The 22,429-nt window shown below is 41.9% G+C and overlaps 1 protein-coding gene and 1 long non-coding RNA gene across 13 annotated transcripts in view; one reads left to right on the forward strand and one right to left on the reverse strand.

The window, feature by feature from the left end:
• Window positions 1-2,302: 2,302 nt before the first annotated feature.
• On the reverse strand, window positions 2,303-8,080 carry LOC118361236 (uncharacterized). The gene is made up of 2 exons (XR_004820968.2): window positions 7,946-8,080; window positions 2,303-7,684 (listed from the first exon to the last, which is right to left on the reverse strand). It is a non-coding gene; the product is annotated as an uncharacterized LOC118361236 (long non-coding RNA).
• A 144-nt stretch (window positions 8,081-8,224) lies between these two features.
• Window positions 8,225-22,429, forward strand: part of prdm16 (PR domain containing 16) — a 236,073-nt gene continuing 221,868 nt past the window's right edge. For all 12 annotated transcript variants that reach the window (XM_052482910.1, XM_052482917.1, XM_052482911.1 and 9 more), the window contains exon 1: window positions 8,225-8,393. In XM_052482910.1, coding sequence (XP_052338870.1) covers window positions 8,357-8,393 — 37 coding nt within the window. In that variant the 5' untranslated portion in view covers window positions 8,225-8,356. The remainder of the gene's footprint in view (window positions 8,394-22,429) is intronic.

A 22,429-nucleotide genomic window follows, 5' to 3' on the forward strand; every position in this document is an offset into this window, starting at 1 on the left:
TTCACGTCACTGATCAAAAGGCCTAAACTTTAATTGATGAATACATGCTCCAAAGAACGTAGGCTATACAAAATTGTTGTAATAAGACTCAAATTCAGAAATGCGAACTTTACTGTCCCTATAGGATAGAACCTTCACACTCGTAGAAAAAAACGGTTCTTCGGGTTCAACCGTATATAACATTTTGGTTATTTGGACGAGACCAAAGAACCCTTTACTAAAAAATGTGTGTGTATATATGTATGTGTGTATTTATATATATATATATACACTACAGGTCAAACGTTTTAGAAAACCTACTCATTCAAGGGCTTTTCTTTATTTTTACATTGTAGAATAATAGTAATAGTGAAGAGATCAAACTATGAAATAACACATATGGAAACAAGTAGTAACCAAAAAAGTGTTAAACAAATCAAAATATATTTTATATTTGAGATTCTTCAAATAGCCACCCATTGCCTTGATGACAGCGTTGCACACTCTTGGCATTCTCTCAACCAGCTTCATGATATAGCCACCTGGAATGCATTTCAATTAACAGGTGTGCCTTGTTAAAAGTACATTTGTGGAATGTCTTTCCTTCTTACTGTGTTTCAGCCAATCAGTTGTGTTGTGACAAGGTAGGGGTGGTATACAGAAGATAGCCCTATTTGGTAAAAGACCAAGTCCATATTATGGCAAGAACAGCTCAAATAAGCAAAGAGAAACGACAGTCCATCATACTTTAAGACACGAAGGTCAGTCAATACAGAACATTTCAAGAACTTTGAAAGTTTCTTCAAGTGCAGTCGCAAAAACCATCAAGCGCTATGATGGAACTGGCTCTCATGAGGGCCGTCACAGGAAAGGAAAAAACCCAGAGTTACCTCTGCTGCAGAGGATAAGTTTATTAGAGTTACCAGCCTCAGAAATTGCAGCCCAAATGCTTCACAGAGTTCAAGTAACAGACACATCTCAACATCAACTGTTCAGAGGAGACAGCGTGAATCAGGCCTTCATGGTTGAATTGCTGCAAAGAAACCACTACTAAAGGACACCAATAATAAGAAGAGACTTGCTTTGGCCAATAAACACAAGCAATGGACATTAGAACGGTGGAAATGTGTCCTTTGGTCAAATTAGTCAAAATGTGAGATTTTTGGTTCCAACCGCCATGTCTTTGTGAGACGCAGAGTAGGTGAACGGATGATCTCTGCATGTGTAGTTCCCACCGTGAAGCATGGAGGAGGAGGTGTGATGGTGTGCTTTTCTGGTGACACTGTCTGTGATTTATTTAGAATTCAAGGCACACTTAACCAGCATGGCTACCACAGCATTCTGCAGTGATATGCCACCCCATCTGGTTTGCGATTAGTGGGACTATCATTTGTTTTTTAACAGGACAATGTTCCAACACACCTCCAGGCTGTGTAAGGGCTATTTGACCAAGAATGAGTGATGATGGAGTGCTGCATCAGATTATCTGGCCTACACAATCACCCAACCTCAACCCAGTTGAAATGGTTTGGGATGAGTTGGACCGCAGAGTGAAGGAAAAGCAGCCAACATTTTTGGAAACTCCTTCAAGACTGTTGGAAAAGCATTCCAGGTGAAGCTGGTTGAGAGTGTGCAAAGCTGCCATCAGTTTTGACAGTACCATTCAAACGTTTGGGCACACCTACTCATTGAAGGGTTATTTTGGGTTCTACAGTATATAGAACATTTTAGTTCTTTGGACAAGATTAAAGAACCCTTTACTAAAAAAAAATATATATGTATATATATATATATGTATGTATATATACATATATACATGTACACATACACACACACATTTTTTAGTAAAGGGTTCTTTAATCTCATTCAAAGAACCAAAATGTTCTATATACTGTAGAACCCTGAATAACCATTTTTGTCTACAAGTGTGGTTCTATCCTATAGGGACAATAAAGTTTGCATTTCCGACTTCGTCTTACTACAACATTTTTGTATAGCCTACGTTCTTTGAAGCATTTATTCATAAATTCCTTGACGTGAAATAAACTGGTTGCCTACTGGAGTGAATACATTTTTTTAGACATTCGAGAAAGAAAAGGGGGCCACGGTTCGGAGGCACTATCCCCTACTACTTCTTATCATAACCATCTTTATCTAGGAGTAGTAGCTTAATGTAGGCCTTTCATTCAAATAACCTAACCTAGGGGTAGGCAATATGCTATAAGTAAGTATTAAAAATACAAATATTAAAATATTATACATTTCATAATGAACAATTAACTTACTAACAATTTACTTTTGACTGGTACTGCATATATATATATATATATATATATATATATATATATATATATATATATATATATATATATATATATATATACATACATACATACATACATACATACATACATACATACATACATACATACATACATACACAAAAATATAAACGCAACATATAAATGTTGGTCCTATGTTTCAAAAGCTTATTTCTCTCAAATGTTATGTACAAATTTGTTTACATCCCTGTTAGTGAGCATTTCTTCTTTGCCAAGATAATCCATCCACCTGACAGGTGTGGCATATCAAGAAGCTGATTAAACAGCATGATCATTACACAGATGCACCTTGTGCTGGGGACAATAAAAGGCCACTCAAATGTGCAATTTTTGTCAAACAACACAATGCCACAGATGTCTCAAGTTTTGAAGGAGCGTGCAATTAGCATGCTGACTGCAGGAATGTCCACCAGAGCTGTTGCCAGAGAAAATAATATTAATTTCTCTACCATAAGCCTCCTCCAACATTGTGAACAGAGTGCCCAATGGTGGCGGTGAGGTTATGGTATGGGCAGGCATAAGCTACGGACAATGAACACAATTGCATTACCATGATGAGATACTGAGGCCCATTGTCATGCCATTCATCCGCCGTCATCACCTCATGTTACAGCATGATAATGCTCAGCTCCATATAGCAAGGATCTGTGCACTATTCCTGAAAACTGAAAATGTCCCAGTTCTTCCATGGCCTGCATACTCACCAGACATGTCACCCATTGAGCCTGTTTGGGATTCTCTGGGTTTATGTGTATGACAGCATGTTCCAGTTCCCACCAGTATCCAGCAACCTTGCACAGCCATTGAAGAGGAGTGGGACAACATTCCACAGGCCACAATCAACAGCCTGATCAACTCTATGCGAAGGAGATGTCGTTCTGCATGAGGCAAATGGTGGTCACACCAGATACTGACTGGTTTTCTGATCCAAGCCAAGTTTTTCAAGGAATCTGTAACCAACAGATGCATATCTGTATTCCCAGTCATGTGAAATCCATAGATTAGGGCCTAATTCATGTATTTCAATTGACTGATTTCCTTATATGAACTGTAACTCAGTAAAATCTGTTAAATTGTTGCATGATGCATTTATATTTTTGTTCAGTATATATGCTATATATACACTATGTACAAAACAATAAGGACACCTTCCTAATATTGAGTTGCTTCCCCCTGTTTTTTGGCCCTCAGACCATCCTCAGTTCATTGGGGCATGGACGCTACAAGGTGTCAAAAGCATTCCACAGGGATGCTGGCCCATGTTGACTCCAATGCTTCCCACAGTTGTGTCAAGTTGGCTGGATGTCCTTTGGGTGGTGAACCATTCTTGATACACTTGGGAAACTGTTGGGTGTGAAAAACCCAGCAGCGTTGCAGTTCTTGACACACACGGGTGTGCCTGGCACCTACTACCATACCCCGTTCAAAGGCACTTACATCTTTTGTCTTGTCCATTGACCCTCTGAATGTCACACATACACTCTCCGTCTCATGGCTTAAAAAGATTTAGCCTTCATCTACATTGATTGAAGTGGATATAACAAGTGACATCAATAAGGGATCATATCTTTCACCTGATCAGTCTCATGGAAAGAGCAGATGTTCCTAATGTTTTGTATATTCAGTGTATATGTAAAGGACGCCACGCTGTTGCTTAGCGAGTACCACTTCCATACCAGGCTAGAACTCGGGATCTCTGCCTCACAAACACATGTGGCCGCTCTCCTCAAGCATCTTAGCCGATCCCTCAAAAAGCTTGCCAATGAGGTGAGACACTTCAGGCTGTGGCGTAAGTTTCACACATCCCCATGTGCTACATTCACCCCTCAAACTTCCTCAACAGCAACTCCAGCGTTGAGCTGAGCACCAATGTAGATCCGGGTCATGGCACCACTGTAAAGGACGTCTCGCTGCTTGCTTAGTGAGTACCACTTCCTCCATTCCACACTTCCTTCCTCCTGGCAGTAGGTAACCCAGCGGCTAAGGTGTTTGATCCTGTGGCAGGAGTTGGAGCTGGGTTGGTTCGATTCCCGGATGGGGTGCTGGGAAAAAAGGGTGGAATTGATCTTACAACTGGAGGGCTGTGTTCACATCCTTAAAATATTCCCCTACTGTTGGGCCCTTAATCCCACAACATGCTCTACAACCAGGGGCACTGCAGCTTGAACCTGTGCTCATCTAAACTGTATGTGTGAGGTCTGCTGTTTGGGGGAGTTGAAAATGGAGCAGAAGACACGTTTTTGTCGTTCACTGTAACTAGTGGACAAAGTTGCATCGTGAAGAAGTCAGCCAGAATTGACGTGGGCCTTCATTCAAACAAAGAGATGCCTCCCTGGCAATTTTGCATGTCATGACAAATTCTGAAAACTATGCTGGTATTCTTTTGTTCATTATTTAATTGTTTATTAAATTATAGTCTGAGCAACAACAAAAAATACTATTTAATAGTAGTAGTCATAATTCACAAATGGCACCATGCAGGGTTCTATATGGAACCATTTTAGTTCAGTGAAGAACCTCTAGGGTTCTGATCAAAAACCCTAGAAAAAGGGTTCTAAATATAACTTTTAGCGGTTTCATATATGAAGCAAGCGATATAACCCTTTTTGGTTCTATAAGAAACCTTTTTTTCTAAGAGTGCATGAACCTTTTAGTGTATACTCAGTGCAAGCTTAGGCCTACTATGTTGTCTCTGTGGTCTTGCCGAAAGATGAGCATAAATAGAATGGGTTGCCTAATAGATAAAAAATATAGAAATGCACAAAATAATAGTGTTTGAAAGCATACTTTTTTGATTTAGGCCCTCGTTTAAGATCAATAAATTCGAAGAGTGATGTTTGCTGCTCTGAATATTGCATAGCATATTGGATTGATGCCCTGTAAATGACCAAAATACGGATATTGCTACTGCGGCCTGGATTGAAGCAGCACACCTCTCCTCCGGGGTCTGCGCCAGCCTCTCTCCGTCCCCGTGTTAAAACCGCAGGAAAATCGCAACAATCTGGAAAGAAAATACTCAAAAATGCGGGGTTATACAGCCGCCACGTAGAGCTCGTAAAAGGCAGACGTTTAAATGACGCAGAAAACTATTCCCCAAATGAACGGGTACCGAAGAGCAACACTTTTCTTTACAAGCGTAATCACAGTTAGGCTTAATTGCTCTTAAAAAAGGTGTTGCACCATATTAAATAATTTGTCCAGCCCAATGTGAGAGATTCGACCCACGTTTAAATTGTTCTGGAGAGCTGGTGAAAACATTTTTGGTGAAAACATTTGAGGGAAAATAAGAAACAAATGCCTTTTTTTTCACACTTAAACAGGAAATGTTATCGATACAATAAATCGATTGAGACAAGACTTGATGTTCCCAGTCGTCATTCTATCGCACTCACACCCAGGAGTTGGCTCAATAAAGTAGCATGGGTAAATGAAATGAATACTCACCTGAGGATTGTTGGCTCAATGGCAGTCCGTTAGGCTATATAGTAAGATTTTTACTTAACCCCACTTTGTAAGAATTCTGTTTTGCAACATATGATTCGATTCCACAAACAACAATGTTAGATCAATAGTTGAAATTACTAAATGTTTTGCTATTGGGATATGAAATGTAGACGCCGAGTCAACCACATGACATTTCATTTGAACTTGTATTGCACATTGAAACAAATGGTTGATTATTTAATATTTGCTTAAGTTATCAATTATGGTTGAAGTAATTGTAGTCCTGTGCTGATGTATGTTTTTAAAAAATGTAATTATAGTATCACGCAACGGATATGCAATTGCAGTAGGCCTTTTTAGTGAATATTCAACAGTCTGCACGTTTCTTATTCCATCTTATGCCCAATTACTACCGTAATAGTCCATTAATAAAAAAACAAAAGTAATAATACACTTGTAATAAGTAATAATACATGAATAATAAATGAATAATAATCATTTTCTTGATGTTCAATCAAGGCTGTGATCACATGCACGCGTTGTCCCACGGGAGATTGGTTAAAGGTCTTAACCCGTCTATCTTCCCGAAGAGGCACTCTATTTTCCCATTTACAAATCACAAAATGGAACTCGCTCCGAGATCAAAATGCCTGGTAAAACAACTGATTATGATCATGCAACTCCTTTCTTTTCTAGGTCAATGTTCTCAAAAAGGTTTCAAAACGATCTATTTCGACATGCTTTTTTCATGAACAACATTTGGTTTTACATGCAGTAGGCCTGTGCATAAAAATGTGGCGTCTGTTGTAGCTAATAATAATATTAATAATAATAATAATAGTTCTTACAATATAGCACAGTACTCATATTATTATTATAATAACAACGATACAGTAATATGGTTTAATAATTGTCAAATAACTGCATGCAATAGGACAGATAATGAAATTAACTTCAAATGCAAATAATGCATTAGGCCTATGCCGAATAAACATACTTTTGTTTGCCAGGTATATTTTTTCGAATAGTTGTTTGTCTGTTCTCTTTACTGCTTCAATTGCACAGAAATACCAACCTAGCCTACATGTAGATTAACACAGCACTAGGCTACTGTCACTTGAAAATCATCTAGAAATATTATCCTTTCTTTCGTTCAACATCCATATAGTTCACCGTATATATTTTATTCATTCATACATAAGGTCGCTCAGACTTACCTATTTCAATTGCTTAGCTGCATTATGAGCTGCAGATTAAGCTACACAATATATAGCCTAACCTCCAACTGACATCGAAGGCACACTTCTAACGTTGACCGTTAATATATGCATGCGACGATCAACAGACGCCTGCTTTCATACACTGAGCGTCTGAACGCCATGCATGCTGCACGTAAAACAGGTGGAAGGCAAAGTCATACTTACATTAGAAATTCACAATCTATTTCTCCTCCTCGCTGGTTTTACCTGGAGCCCTTGTGCCAAAAATGGCGATGGATGTTTGCATTCATTACATCGCACCATAGTTCACAGACATGATAGGGCTGCAGAAATAAGGCATATTTTCAAGTAGAAAAACCTTAACTTACTTACACATGCTTCCTATCGAAATACAATGAATGAAAACTAGCCCGGTTCTGTAGCCTACTCGTCGTCTCGTCTGTTGAGAGTAGGCTGCTGCATGCGTCAACAGCTGCCGTTTTCGTGTGGCTTGCTCGCAGGCAAAGCATGTGTGTGCAACGTTATGTTTTCATACGGAGAGCTATCGTAAATGCAACTCCAATTTATGCATCTGAATAAGCGAAGTCAATAATGACCCCTGGAAAAAGTTGGCCTTTGATTAACCTACATTTGAAAACAATGCCAGATAAGACATCCATTGCATCAATTGTAAATAATCATCTTCTGAGTTAGGCCTATCTGTAATAGAATATAGAGAGTTAAAATCAGGGCATATCCTTCTCGTAATTCATCATTAGGTTATAACAATAATAATGAGAAAAACAATGGCAACATTAAAGCCATAATATTCCTCATAATCATATGAATGTTATAATAAATAAGCTAATAATAGCCAATCATAACAATAGTAGGCTATTATTATTTTTACTTTACCTTAAATTCGATTTTTTTTTATGTCATCATTTTGAATGGTCAATTGTGATATTTGATAACAATCACCTTGCAGTTGAGGGATGCGACCTTGACCCCATCACATACCATGCTGTATCCATTGCTAGTCCGGATCCCACAGGTTTGCGAAAAATAAGTTATTGCTCTTAAAGGGGTAGTCAAGAAGGTGGTGGTGGCAAAGGCGGTGGTAGGGGGAGGGGAGGGGAGGGGGAGGGGAGGGGGTCCGAGATGGTGCTGAGAGGGAGGAGGGGAAGAGATAAGTGATCTAAAGGGGAGACGATAGGACAAAAAGTGATGATGAATACATTGCAAAGTTTTTTGGCCCTGATGAGGGTGTCAGATTGAATGGCCTGTGCGCATGTGCGAAGGTGTCCAAACTGACAATGCTTGTGAGATGAAGATAGTGTTGTTGCTGCTTCTGGGCTCACGGAGGACGAGAGGAATCTACAAGCCGACAAGATGAGATCCAAGGCGAGGGCGAGAAAACTGGCCAAAAGTAGGTCTTTTTCCCTTCTTACGCTTTCGGTCGGCGGCTCGAACTCTCGTGCCGGTCACCAATGTGTCCTTGTCATTTGTCAGTTCCTTAGTCGGACGCGTCTTTGTCCTCGTAGATAATTTCGCTCTTCTTGTGAATAGTAACGATAAAACACCCTAGTCCGTGTGTCCAGCCTTTTCGCGGTTGCTGCCTTGTGTTCGCTTGTTCACAACGTCAGAACTTTCATATATGCTGAGAAACACTGCTGGTGGTTTTGTATAAAAGATATGGGAGAGAAAAAACATTACCGTACAAACTGCGCCGGGGAGTAGTTTTGTTTTCTGTTCTCGGAGGTTAGACACGGCGAAGAATCGTTACCCGAAAGTTAACAAAAAAGTTGTCGAAAGGGATAGTAACTTTTTTATTAAGTTCTTCCAAGTCTTGTGAAATAATATTCCTAGTTTTTGAAATAGTGGGCGCTCTAGCACTGCTCATGGCTACAGAGGGAGCTCAGTATAGAGACCGAGTTGTGCGCACAAGCTTCATTCACGACAAGTGGGAGACGTTAAGATGTGAAATTTGAAAGAAATCGCTGTTTTCGTGCAGCATTTTATCCAAGTCCGTTTTACCTTCGAAGAAACTGCATCCACGAAGTCAGTTTTTTCCCTCTGGCCGTTGAACTACTATTGTGTTGTGTTCCTCCTTCGGGGAATGGCAATCAATAGGCCTAATGCTTGTTGTGCAAGAAATGGCCCTGCTACTTTACGGACTGTTGCTCTCGTCACACGGACAAATCATTTTTACTTTTGTGAACATCATGCATATGTTTGTGTAGAAAGAAGGATGATTCTATAGCTTGATTTCTGCTATCTTTCCAACTTATATTTGTTTATTACGCATGCATGAATAGACTTCACTTTTTCTGTATATGCATTGAATCAATTTACGTGTTATAAATGTTCTGCATAAAAGTTCAACCAATAAGGTGTGTTGCACATAGCCTATTTTAAAACACCAACGCGGATTTATTTTTTGTTCTGAGTGTTATCTATTATTTCAAGGTGAGTTTCGATTATGGACATGTAGCAGCAGTTGGTCATTGCTGATGCAGAACTACGAGCCGAATAATGCAATGAACCTAGTAAGGGTTCAGTGAAATATGTAATGCATTTAATCCGTCACTATTAACGAATCCGAAAGCATACGATCTTATGTATCGATATTTACAATGATTTAGGAAATAGTTGATTTTAACTTCATTTTAACTTCAGCATAGGCTTCTGAAAAACTTTGTTTATGGCCTTTGTTAATCCAAAAACCACATATTCCCGATTTAATGCATGTTGCTTTTCTAAAGAAGACCAGGTTGTTTCTATTTCACAGTGGGGATTATTTAACAAACAATTATGTTAGCAGTGTGAAATGACGTTGCTGTAAACGAGTAGCCTAATAGGTTGGTTGTATGCCTCCTCCATTTTCTATGCATTATGATCAATAAATTGTTTGATTGAGGACAAAACATGTAAACATTTCAACAGTTAAATATTGTGTTTTGGAACCAGAAATAAACAATTACATTGTAAGCAGCGTTTTCTGTAACCGTGCTTGTATGTTTGGTCCAAGTTATTAGGAATATGCTGATAATTGTCGGTGTCAAGCGCAGACATTTGTCAAGCCTTTCCAAAGAGAAAGTAGGCCTAGCACTCATTGAAAATAGTTATCAATTCAGGAATGTATTTTTCTCAGTAATTGAAATAGACCTTGATCTCTAAGTAGCCTTGATTGCCTCTTGATCCTAGTGCTAATTAAAATAAATGCCGGCATGGCTTTGACTAGACCTCTCACTCGACAATAATTATTCACGTCTTGCTACGCTTTGAGACCTTATGGCGAGCCCAAAGCTGCTCGCCTTGTTGCAGTGTAGCACATTAGAAACTAAGAAATATTATCATCATATGAATATGGCCTTGTGATATTTAAAACAGGGTTCGAGTTGACAACACCTTACGCCTAGACGTGTGCAGTTTCAGAGGCTTTAAACACCGTGGGATAATTGTCACACTCTACCTGTTATGTAGACTAGGTTTATAGCAGGCTACACTTATTACATTCCCCCCACTAAAAAACGGTTATGGGCATAATGGAAGTACAGTATTAGCTTAAAATTCAGTTCTGTACTCTGTGGTGGTGGCACCTTTTTGAATCCGACAGAGTTGTCATAGGCCTGATTAAATCGAAAGGGACCTGGCGTGGTTTAAGGACTTAAGTAGATTTATACAGATTTACCCGGTCCAGAATTCTCAAATCCACAGGGATTCGGCACTCAGAATCGCCTCCCTGAGCGGTGTCGAAATGGATAAGCTCACATTGATCAATAAATACTGTGACGGCTCCATATTTCCCCCCATGTATATTTGGATATGTTGTGATATTTGCAAACACTTTTATGTGTTTAGTTTTACATGATACTTGTTATCATAGCCAGGTGGCCTGTCATTTAGACTGTGGTTTAGTTTGTTTATATTATTTTGCGTAAATTATAGGCCTATTTTAAACTTTCGAAATTGCACAATTTATTATTATTATGCATATTTATTATAACTATTATAATTATAATCATTATTCACGTTTTATTATTATTATTATTTTATGCAACTTAACGCTATTAACCCACAGTATGCCTATTACAATACAACCGATGCCATATTACTCTTTCAATATTTTAAACGGTCTTTTTGCTCGCTCTTGTTATTTGAGGCAGTAGAAGGTATACAGAATCTGTAGAGGTTTATCAGTATACAGTTCATTACATTTTTTTGTATGAAAAGGCTCCCTCCTCGATTGACCTCCACTGGGATAAATTGCTTGCTTACTAAAAAAAAAGTAGTTCCTTAGACAATAGGTCTACTTTAAAAAAAAAGGCCTATCGTGTGGTTCAAATGTTTGCAATTTGGTCTGAAACAACAGCTGTGTGCTGACAACGTGCCGTCATTGCAGTATTCAATTGTTGGACATTACAGGTGACTTCTCCGGTAGGCTACTACAGCAAGCCTACCTCGTGTCTCAAACCGAACAAACATTGTAGATTCTAAAAATGAGTCATAGGCCTGTTGTAAAATCGTATGATAATTTGACTTGTCTAATTTTCTGTGTAAATGCAGTCTGTTTGTGTGTTGTGTTAAATTGGGCCGCAGATTCGGTAATGCTAAAAGTAAACGTTTCATTAAATTCATCCACTGATCTGAAATGATAATTGAATGTGTACAAGTCAACATTTGAGGTTGCACAGGTGAAGGCCATGCTTTGAAGGGACACGCGCGCACGGCCTCATGCAACCGACATAAGTCAGGGGTCAGCAAAAGGGATGCTTATCAATTAGGCCCACTCATATTTTGAAGATTATTACATTACTTGTAACCAGAAACGTATGGAATGCAGGCCAACAATTTATTGTTTCGGAAATGATCAATTAATTATCAAAAACAGAAAATAATATCATCAATAGAGTAATTTCAAATAAAACATGGTTGTGCGACGAAATATTGTCATATAGAATGAACGAAACGCATTAGGCTAATGCAAGGTCACATTAGAATCACAATTATGTAAATATGTTGACTATCGGCTGCCCCGCTTTTACAAAGATGACATTATATCATAGACATGAGAGGTAGGCTTTTATCTAGCGCACACCATCCAATTATGTATTCACTGAAACGCATTTTAAGTGAAAGGAAAACGTTCGAATGCCCATCTCGCTCTCTCGCGTCACATTGAATCGTCGCTCATGTATGGAGCACCATATTTTCTGGTTGCTCCCATAGCCTCCTTGTACTCTATCGGTATTTTGGGGAAGCAGTTATTGCTCGATAGGATTGCGCTCTCTTTAGTGACTTCCTTAGATGGACTGTAGTATCATGAACCCATGTCTTGTTGTAGTACAGCCTCTGATGTTTTGACAGAGTTAATAAAACCAGCTCCAAAACACTGTAAAAAACTGTAAAACAACAATGGGCGCTATGTTGAATTTCTGGCAAAACGCTTAGGCCCCATGCAAGACCCCGGGCTTACACGCATAAAATGGCTGACGCAAGAGTCTGCTCAGGTACAGGAACGATTAGGCGCTAACTCAAAATACTTCCACTAGTTTTTTTTTTTTGATGGACAGAAGAACTTGCAGCATGAAAAGCATAGAACTGAACAGACATGGCTGCCATTTCATAAGATGGTCACCTTTAGTACATTTGCATACCAGCCATCTTTGCCTGGTTGTTTGAGTGGAGGTTTGATGCTGAAATCATGGTGACTCTCCCATGCAGCTGGTCCTCTCTGTAAACTGAAGACCATGGGACTCGGCATTTACTCCTGGTCTGGATGAATTTGACTGGGGTTCGTTCATAAATATACGTTTTTAGAAGAAGCTCTGTGGCGTGTGTCACTCACTCATTCACCCACTCACTCACTCACTCGTTCCTGCACACGCTCTCTCACGCAAACATTTTACCGGGACACATTATTCTGACCAGCGTGCCATGTCACCCCCAATCTTTGACAAAGTGGAAAGGTTGAGTATAAATGCCGCCCTGCCAGCGGGAGTTGGCTCTGTCGGAAGTGTGTGTGTGAATGAGAGGCACACCTGATGCAGCCTTCTGTCTTTGAAGCCTGCTGTAGTTTTTGAGCAGTGCAGTCCAGTCAGTACTCTAAGCACTGACCTTGCCACCAGGTCTGCCTCATAATGTCACACTGTTCATAATCCAACGTGGACTCGGCATACCGCTGCTGGCCATATATACAGGGTCGTTTTCGTTAGAGCACACGCTCTAAAACGTTTTGCAACGAGTGTTTCTTATTGGACAAGTCCAGGTAGTCCCTCCCTGTTTCAGCTCGTTGTCTTCCTATTTGGTGTATAATGAACACAACCCAGTATATATAACCTGTGGACGACGTCAATGCAGTGTGACGGGCGTCTCAGTTGGACCCTTCCGTGGCTCCACCCACCCTGCGCGCCCCAGCAGATCCACATGGAGAATATCTCCTCAGCCCACCACCCTTCAACACTATGTGACTTCATTCGACATGTTTTGTAAAGCGCTGCAATCTCCCAATGTCTTGGCAGTTTGACTTGCATGCCCGAGAGAGTTAAAGATATCTCCTCTCTGTATGTTTTCTCTTCAAGCAAGCTGACCCCCCTCCCCCAAACCCAATTCCTGATGTGGCGACCTGTTCGTTTTTAGACGAAGATGAGATGTGATATAAATAGACAGGAGGAATACTGCGGAGTGGTATGCATTCGCGAAGGGGGGCAAAAGAAAAAGCCATTACACCAGTTCAAGGCATTTCTGTGTGACCCGGCCTGAGTATCATATTCCAACCGGTGCTGTGCTATGTCTAGCAGAGTCAGTCAAACTTATCACCTAGACAACCAAAAATACTAAGAAAGGGCCTGGGTCTTGTCCATTACAGCACACAGCAGACAACGTTTCAAATGCTTTGTGATAGAACAAGCATTTCCTGTTGGACAAATCCAGGTAGTCCCTCCCTATCCCACCTCCATTTTTTCAGTTTGGTGCCTAATGAACACAACCCTGTCTGTAAAAAAAAAAACTGCTTTCTTCTAATTTCTTTACGGAATTCAACCAGAATGATTCTCTCCAAACCTGCCTATAGGTGTGATTAAAACCCCGCTGTTTGACAGTGTTTTGTTGTTTGCAAAACAGAGGGGATGTTGACTGGGTAATTAAGGCGTTTGAGCCGCACTCATATGATTCACAGAAATCGTAATATCCTGGGGAATGCTCTCCATTGTGACTAGTCTTATCTGGACCTAATCCTGGTTTGTTTGGTCATAGCCTTCTCCAGCTCTCTCTCTCTCTCTCTCTCTCTCTCTCTCTCTCTCTCTCTCTCTCTCTCTCTCTCTCTCTCTCTCTCTCTCTCTCTCTCTCTCTCTCTCTCTCTCTCTCTCTCTCTCTCTCTCTCTCCTCTCATGTTCTGCCTTTCTTATCTCCCTCTCTCTTTACTAGTGTTTCTCTGCTCTGGTATCTTGTAGGGTCTGTACAGTGTGGGTTCCTGGTTGGTCTCTTTAGGAGCCTTAAGACCTGATGCGCACACACACACACACACACACACACACACACACACACACACACACACACACACACACACACACACACACACACACACACACACACACACACACACACACACACACACACACACACACACACACACACACACACACACACACACACACACACACACACACACACTCTATCTTACAGCCCGACGCAACCCTGCCAGACTCAAATGGCACTGAGCTCTGTCCTCCTGCAGCAGAGACTCCCTCCGTCACAAATAAGGGACAGAAAACACTCGACACACAACTTGGGCTCAAGTTGAATATGGTAGGCCAGTGTTTTGCAATACAGTGGCCGACATCGACCACAGCCACATTTCTATTGACGTGAATGTAAAGGTAGCAACTGCGGTACTTGGCATTGGACCTTTGTAATAAGGTTCACTGTGTCGTATGGTCTTGATAAATCATTGAAATTACACATGTGTTTGCTTGCTTCAGTTACTTTCCCACTTACAGTAAATACTCAGTGACTTACATCTTGCTCCCTCCCTGTTTGCTTCTCTGCTTCCCCTATCAGAAGAGTATGTCCACAGATAGACACTGGTGCCCCAGACCCTGATTTTCCCTTCATCTTGTAGAGACAACGATAAGGAGACAAAATGACTCTCCTCCCCAGAGTCCCTCTCTCTTGGAGATGCGTTCAACGCGGCGCTGCTTTAAAGTCCCCCCCACCCACCCACTCATTGGACGGCACTTTCAAAGCATTGGCTCCCTTTGGTCTCCCCAGTGTGTTTATATCCCCTCCCTCTCTCCCTCCCTCCCTCTCTCCCTCTGTGTTGTCATTAGCACAAAGATGGGCATGTAGTGTCTCATTACGAGTGGATTAGGATGGGACGTCTCAGGGGCTCGGGCCAAACCGGGACTCTTTTTTTCCCCCCTCCTCTCTTCTATTCCCTAGTTCTTTTCCCTTCTTCTCTGAGATCAGGTTCTTTGATTTGCCACGATAAAGCCCCCCTTTCATGTTTGTGAGGACAGTCCGGACGATTACGCTGTCAGACGATCATTGGGCTTTTGACAAATTTGCTGTCGAACGGGAGAGGAGGGGGGAATGTGAATGTGGAGATTCCATCAGTAATTGAGGTGTCATTATCATTATCCACTGGCGTTTGGTCGACAGGCAGACTTCACCAGGCCTGAAGCAGGCAGCACCTCTATTTGTTTCATACTTAACTTTCTGGTGGGTGAATGATGAGCTGGGGTGAGGGGCAGAGGAGAAGGGGCATCGGTCCCCTTTCAGAAGAAAGGTCCGCTTCTTTTACTTCCTCTTCCACCACTCCTGTCTGTCCCTGATAATTGCCTTCATTATATCAATGGCATGTTTCTCTTTCACCCCCCCCTGTTTGCAACACAATTAGCCCATCTGGCTGGCTCGCCATTTATTTTCATTTTAAAAAATTCTACAGGTGGTGGCATGTTGATTATGGAGACTCCCGAGAGAGAGGGAGCTGTTGGTTTGTTTAACTTCATTAACTACAGTCGGCTCGCTGGAAAAATATATAAAACCGACTACCTCCATTTTCCTCCACTGCCACATTAGATGCCGGTATGACTAACAAATCATTACTGCGTTTGGTCTTAGCTTCTCCTCCTGCTCTTATGTCTAAAGATGTGTGCTTGATGTGGTTCTGTTATGGTGATACTTCTCACTCCCACCTTCAGATACAGATTTATTGCCACACAACCAAAAATGTGTGGTATTTACCTATGTATTTACACAGAGTGGCAGCGAGTTGGACTTTTCTGGACCTTTCCTCCTGGGGGCTAAAGGCACGAAGCTTCTTCCATCTGTGTTTATTCTCCACTTTATGCATGGCCTCTGCTCTACTCGTCGAGAACAAGCTACTCTGGCGGATGGTGCTCCTTTAATAAAGTTAGATCAAGGAGTCCATGTCTGCCAGATCACACAATGAAAACAGTATTCTAGAGAACTGAATATAATAGCATAGTATAACGTTACCGTAAGACAAATACCACCTAATTTCTTCTGAGATTTTAGGATGATTTCTGCGAACGGTGTCATTTTCTTCTCATGCGGCCATGCAACTCAACAGCGCGAGGCTACTGGGCAAAATATGTGCTTTTACTGAAACCTAACAAACAGTATGCTGCAGTTTGTTAACACCTTCGGTTCCAGATATCCGCTCACTGTGGCCTACGTCATTTGAAACTCTGTGCGTAGCTAAGAAGACCTAAACGCATATTCCTATGTGACTGATTGAGATCAAAGGGTTGGCATGCAGAAGCTGCATGGACGTTTCGCCGATGCCGATCTTTTACCCGTTGACGTGGTAACCGTTATATCTACCTGTTTGCAGTTTGTGTGACTACACATCAATGTTTACATTTTCACACCCTAGGATGATTGTTGCAGATCCCTCTGTTATTGCAATTATGAGTTTGTTATCCCTTTATATGTATATACTGCATTCTAGTAATGGCTCAGCCTATAGAACTACTGCTATACACACCTTTTCTATTCATATACTGTCCATGCCGTCTATTTCACACCATAATATACATATAAACTCAGTGTATAAAACATTAAGAACACCCGCTCTTTCCATGACATAGACCTGGTGAAAGCTATGATCCCTTATTGATGTCACCTGTTACATCCACTTCCATCAGTGTGTAGATGAAGGGGAGGAGACAGGTTAAAGAAGGATTTTTAAGTCTTGAGACAATTGAGACATGGATTTTGTATGTGTGCCATTCAGAGGGGGAATGGGCAAGACAAAAGATGTAAGTGTCTTGTAGTAGGTGCCAGGTGCACCGGTTTGAGTGTGTCAAGAACTGCAACTCTGCTGTGTTTTTCATGCTCAACAGTTTTCCGTGTGTATCAAGAATGGTCCTCCACCCAAAGGACATCCCACCAATTTGACAACTGTGGGAAGCATTGGAGTCAATATGAGCCAGCATCACTGTGGAATGTTTTCGACACCTTGTAGAGTTCATGCCCCGAAGAATTCAGGCTGTTTTAATGTTTTATACACTCAGTGTATATTTATATTCTGGACTCTGACATAGATTTTTCTGATATTTCTGATATTTTTTTCTCATATATTTTTTTTTTTAGATTTGTGTGTATAGTTATGTATTGTTATGCATTACTGCACTGTTGGATCTAGAAACATAAGCGTTTTGCTGTACGTGCAATAACATCAGCAAAATATGTGTACTCAACCAATAAAATGTGATTTGATTCGTGGTGAAAATATCCCCTTCCCCCCCCCACCTTCATCATTAACCTGGAGTCAGATTGTTTGTGAAACGATGAGTAGGATGTTGGTGTGTGTCTGCACACAGGGTGTTGGGTGTTCACTAAAACATTTCAAGATTAGCCATTAGCCCCCCCATCTCCCCCGTGCCCGTCCTCTCTCCCACCCGACACTGATTCCTCTGTGCTGCTTCGGAGCCCCCCAGCCTCATCCTGCCCCGTGTCTGGTTCCAAAGTAACGATGAGGCTGGCTGCGTGTGAAAATATTGAATTGCAAAAACATCCCTGGGTGAGAGGATGTGTGAATGGAGCTTTCAGCGCCGAGGCTGGGCGAAACCCGGGGCTACTGAGTGACGGACAACAAATGGCATTTTGTGTCCCCAGCAGAGAGAAGGAGAGGGGAAGAGAGAGAGAGAGAGAGAGGGGGGAGAAAGACATTGGGTTAAAGGGGTTTTAAGCCTCATATAGGCCTGGAAAGGGTTATCACATGACCCATCTGACCTTTGACCCTGCCTGCCATGGCCGCCTGGCTGCACTTCAACGGAGAGGGAGTGAGGGGTTGGGGGGCAGGCACACTCAAAGCCAGTGCCTTCACAAAAAAAATCTAAGGGGGTAGGGTAATAGGTAAAAGTAATGACGATAACCTCCACTTTCCTGGGACGTGGGAGGTCAAACCTCTTTAGATTGGGTGATAATGTCAAAGGTACTCGGTGGCCATTTTGGTTCCACTCTTGAGCATGGGCTGGGAGAGGGAGGGAGGTCAAATGTAAGAGTAATGCATTGCATTAGGCCAACTCATTTTAACGTGTATGTGAATTTGGGAAATTAGTTTTGACTCATTCAGTTTGCAAGGTGTTGGAAGTTGTAAGGAAAGATGCTAAGTGTTGCTGTTGAGAAATGTGCCTAGACACCATGTTCTTTGTATTAACAGGAAGTAACACACTGTACACCCCATGCTGACTTTGACTCCTTTGAAACTTTCTGTTGCTGTGACTGGCACCTTATCAGACACCCTGAGCAGTTCACTCCAGAAGGTGTGTGTGACTGTGTGTGACTGTGTGTGTGGGGTAAGTAGATTCCTGATGTCTCGGTGGACTCAGTGGGTCACGGTATGTCTCTTCACCCTTCTGTCCCACTTCAATGCCCACACGTTGGCATCCTCTCGTTCCTTCTTTTGTCTCTCTCTCTCTCTCTGACGTCGACTTCTGGGATTCTTTTCTCGCTTTTTTTCTCCTTTCCTCCTCCTGCAGGAACGCGGGGGAGACTCTCAGGAGCTCTTTGAAAAGATGCGGCGTCTTTGTCCGGCCCGATAAAAGATGCCATAGTTTCCCTTTTCCTCCTCTTTGTGCCCTTGCTGGCGGCTCCCGTAGAAGTGCAAATTGTCCTCTCTCTGAGGGGCTATCCTGAACCTCGGCCGGGTCCTGGGCCCCGCTGCATTGCTGCCTGCTAATTACCACACAGAACCCAGAGAGTCCTGAAGAGGAGAGAGAAAGAAGGCCGGATTCCCACAACCACCTGGCCTTCTTTTCTCCCTGGCTTTGATGGCTGACATCTCTCTCTCTATTTTCCCTCTCTCTCTCTCTCTCTCTCTCTCTCTCTCTCTCTCTCTCTCTCTCTCTCTCTAACTCTCCCTCCCCTTCTCATTAATCTGGGTTTCAAATTGCTTTCTGACTCTGACAAACTGCTCTTGTTGAAAGGGAGATGAGGAGGAGGAGGAGTGGGTGGGATAGAAGAAGGGGTTGGAGGGGTGAAGGTTGGGGGCTGTAGGTGACAGGGGAGTGGGGTTGAGGGGCCGGGGTTTAGGGAGGCAGGGGTGGTCAGAGAGAGAGAGAGAGAGAGAGAGAGAGAGAGAGAGAGAGAGAGTTTGTAAAGTTTGTATCTGAAGTCCATTACCATTGGCCTGGACTCTGTAGGGTCTCCGGAGGAGTGCCCCCCTCCCCCCACACATAGTTCCCACTGCCCCCGACAGACAGAACATTGCTTTGTGAGAAAAGAATACACAGAGGAAGAGTGTTGACTACTCTACTCCTTTAGTCTGTCCATTCAGTAGGGCCTCTACCCCCGCTGGTGGAGCTCTATACAGCCATACGCTTGGCTAGGCTATGCTAGGCTCGGGGCTGTTGCCTTTCCATAGGCTAGGCTATGCTAGGCTCGGGGCTGTTGCCTCTCCATAGGCTAGGCAATGCTAGGCTCGGGGCTGTTGCCTCTCCATAGGTTAGGCTATGCTAGGCTCGGGGCTGTTGCCTCTCCATAGGTTAGGCTATGCTAGGCTCGGGGCTATTGCCTCTCCATAGGCTAGGCTATGCTAGGCTCGGGGCTGTTGCCTCTCCATAGGCTAGGCTACGCTAGGCTCGGGGCTGTTGCCTCTCCATAGGCTAGGCTACGCTAGGCTCGGGGCTGTTGCCTCTCCATAGGCTAGGCTATGCTAGGCTCGAGGCTGTTGCCTCTCCATAGGCTAGGCTACGCTAGGCTGGGCTAAAGTAGCGATAACATCTCAAGTTATTGCTAATACCGTTCAGTATACAGTGGATGATTTGACTCCTAAAACAGATTAAGGTGCAAATACACACAGTGTGTCTGTCCATTGTTTTTTTTGCAACAATAAGCAGTTGACTGTATTTCGATTTTTAGGTAATTTACATTGCGTTTGCTAATTGTATTGCATTGTGAACATTTTTAACTGAATTAAATGGTACGCTAATTATGCTAACAATGATCTCGTTTGGCTAAAGCCATGTATTCATGTATAACTGCTGCATTGAGGTTGTCCAAACTCTCTCACTCTGCCTCACACACAAACACACACATGCAACCCCTCCCCCCAAATCCTCTAATTGGTTCTTATTTGCGTTCCATTACAGACAGCTCTTTTAAATGGCCAAATCAATAAAATCCCTGCGCAGTTCAACCAATTCATAGCTCCATTGTGCCGGTAGGAGAGGAGGAGACGGGGATAAGGTCGGGCAGCGTTTTGGCGGAAAACAAATTGCTCTATTAAAACCCTGTTCTGTGTGACGCCATCACCTGGGAGTCCCCAAGGCAAACCGCCAGCGAGCACGGCCACCATTTGCATCTTCTTGTTAGACAAAAGGCAGGCGAGGGCAGGCAGGTTGCAGCACAGGGCCCAGCGCGTCAGGCAGCACACGGCTGACACCCAGCAGAGCAGCAAAGAGCAGAGCAGAGGCCCCCAGAGATAATCATTAACTCTCGTCCCAAACAAACAGACAGCTGTCCTCCCACAACACACTGCTTCTCTTTGATACGTTGCCCTCCGTGTGGCCCGGCAGGGTGATAACCAGCCGCAGATCATTCAGGAAACAGTTGGGTGTCATATTAACAAGATATTCACCTTCCCTAATTTCCCTCTATGGGGTTTTTCCCCCACAGTCATATGAATATCTACTGGTAGGATTTGTTTTCAAATCAAATCAACGATGTTCTGCTGCATGTCATGGATACGTGGCCTAGCTGGTCATCTCACCAGATTCAACATGAACCTGTGGTGCAGTGTTTGGCATGAATCGAATTCCAATCTGAAAGCATGTACAGTAAATAGTATTCAATAGTATAAATACTACACTGTAAATGTTTTGGTCGTTTTTTTCAACAAATTATTATTTAAGTAACTGGTTCCACAGACTTTTTTTTAGTTCACTCAACTTTTCGGTTCAAGTGTTACCTGAACTTAACATGTTTCCTCAACTTATCTGATATGTTCATTCAACTATTATTTGGGCATCTTAACTAAAAAATTAAAAAAATAGGCTATGCAGCTGGTTACAAACACATGTTTTAAACTTAGATATTTGACACAAGTTGACACGCATGATTACATTGTGCATGTTCATTTCTACAGTAATTATTACTCATCATGTCCTCACCTGGGATTTGAACTCACAACCTTTTGGTTTACTGCATTCCGATCTTCCTGCTGACTTATTTTGACTTATTTTGACTTTACTTTGAAGTGCAAATTGTAGCAATACGGGTGAAATCAGTCATCGACAACAGACATGGTGGCGTAGCAGAAAGAAAGGAGAGGTTGTGATTTCAAATCCCAGGTGAGGACATGTTGATTAATAATTACTGTAGAAATGAACATAATCATGTACGTCAACGTGTGTCAAATATGTAAGTTCAAAATAAAAGCTCTGTGTTTAACTAGTTCCACATCCTTTTTTAGTGAAGATGCCCAAATCATATTTTCTAGTTGAATGAATATGAGACAAATTGAGAAAACACATAATTTCTGGCGTAACTAAAAAATGTTAAGTTCAGGTAACACTTAAAGTTGAGTAAACTTAAAAAGTCTGTGAAAGCAATTATTTAATAATAATGAGTTGCGACATCTAGTCTTTTTTTTTTACAGTGTATAAAAAATAACAGTAAAAATCTAAATTCATGTTAATAAAAATGATAATAAAGTTATCCTCTAGTACAGACTGTTTCTGTGGGCTGTTATGAGGAGATTTTTGCAAAGCAGAAGTCTCTTCACTCTGCCCTTCTCTTCATCAAGTAAACCCACATCCTTTAGCTTAGAAAAAAAGGCCGATCCAGTTTCTGAATCGTGTTTTACGAGCGGTTGAAACGGCGACTTCTGTGGTTTTCTCTCATCCTCGAACTGCGTTGACCATTCGTTCAAGTTCCTGAGGTTTTTTCAGGGAGATGCCAATGAAACTTTTAATTGGGAAGATGACGTTATTC

The sequence above is a fragment of the Oncorhynchus keta genome, chromosome 28 (assembly GCF_023373465.1).
Source record: "Oncorhynchus keta strain PuntledgeMale-10-30-2019 chromosome 28, Oket_V2, whole genome shotgun sequence".
Taxonomy (NCBI): Eukaryota; Metazoa; Chordata; class Actinopteri; order Salmoniformes; family Salmonidae; genus Oncorhynchus; species Oncorhynchus keta.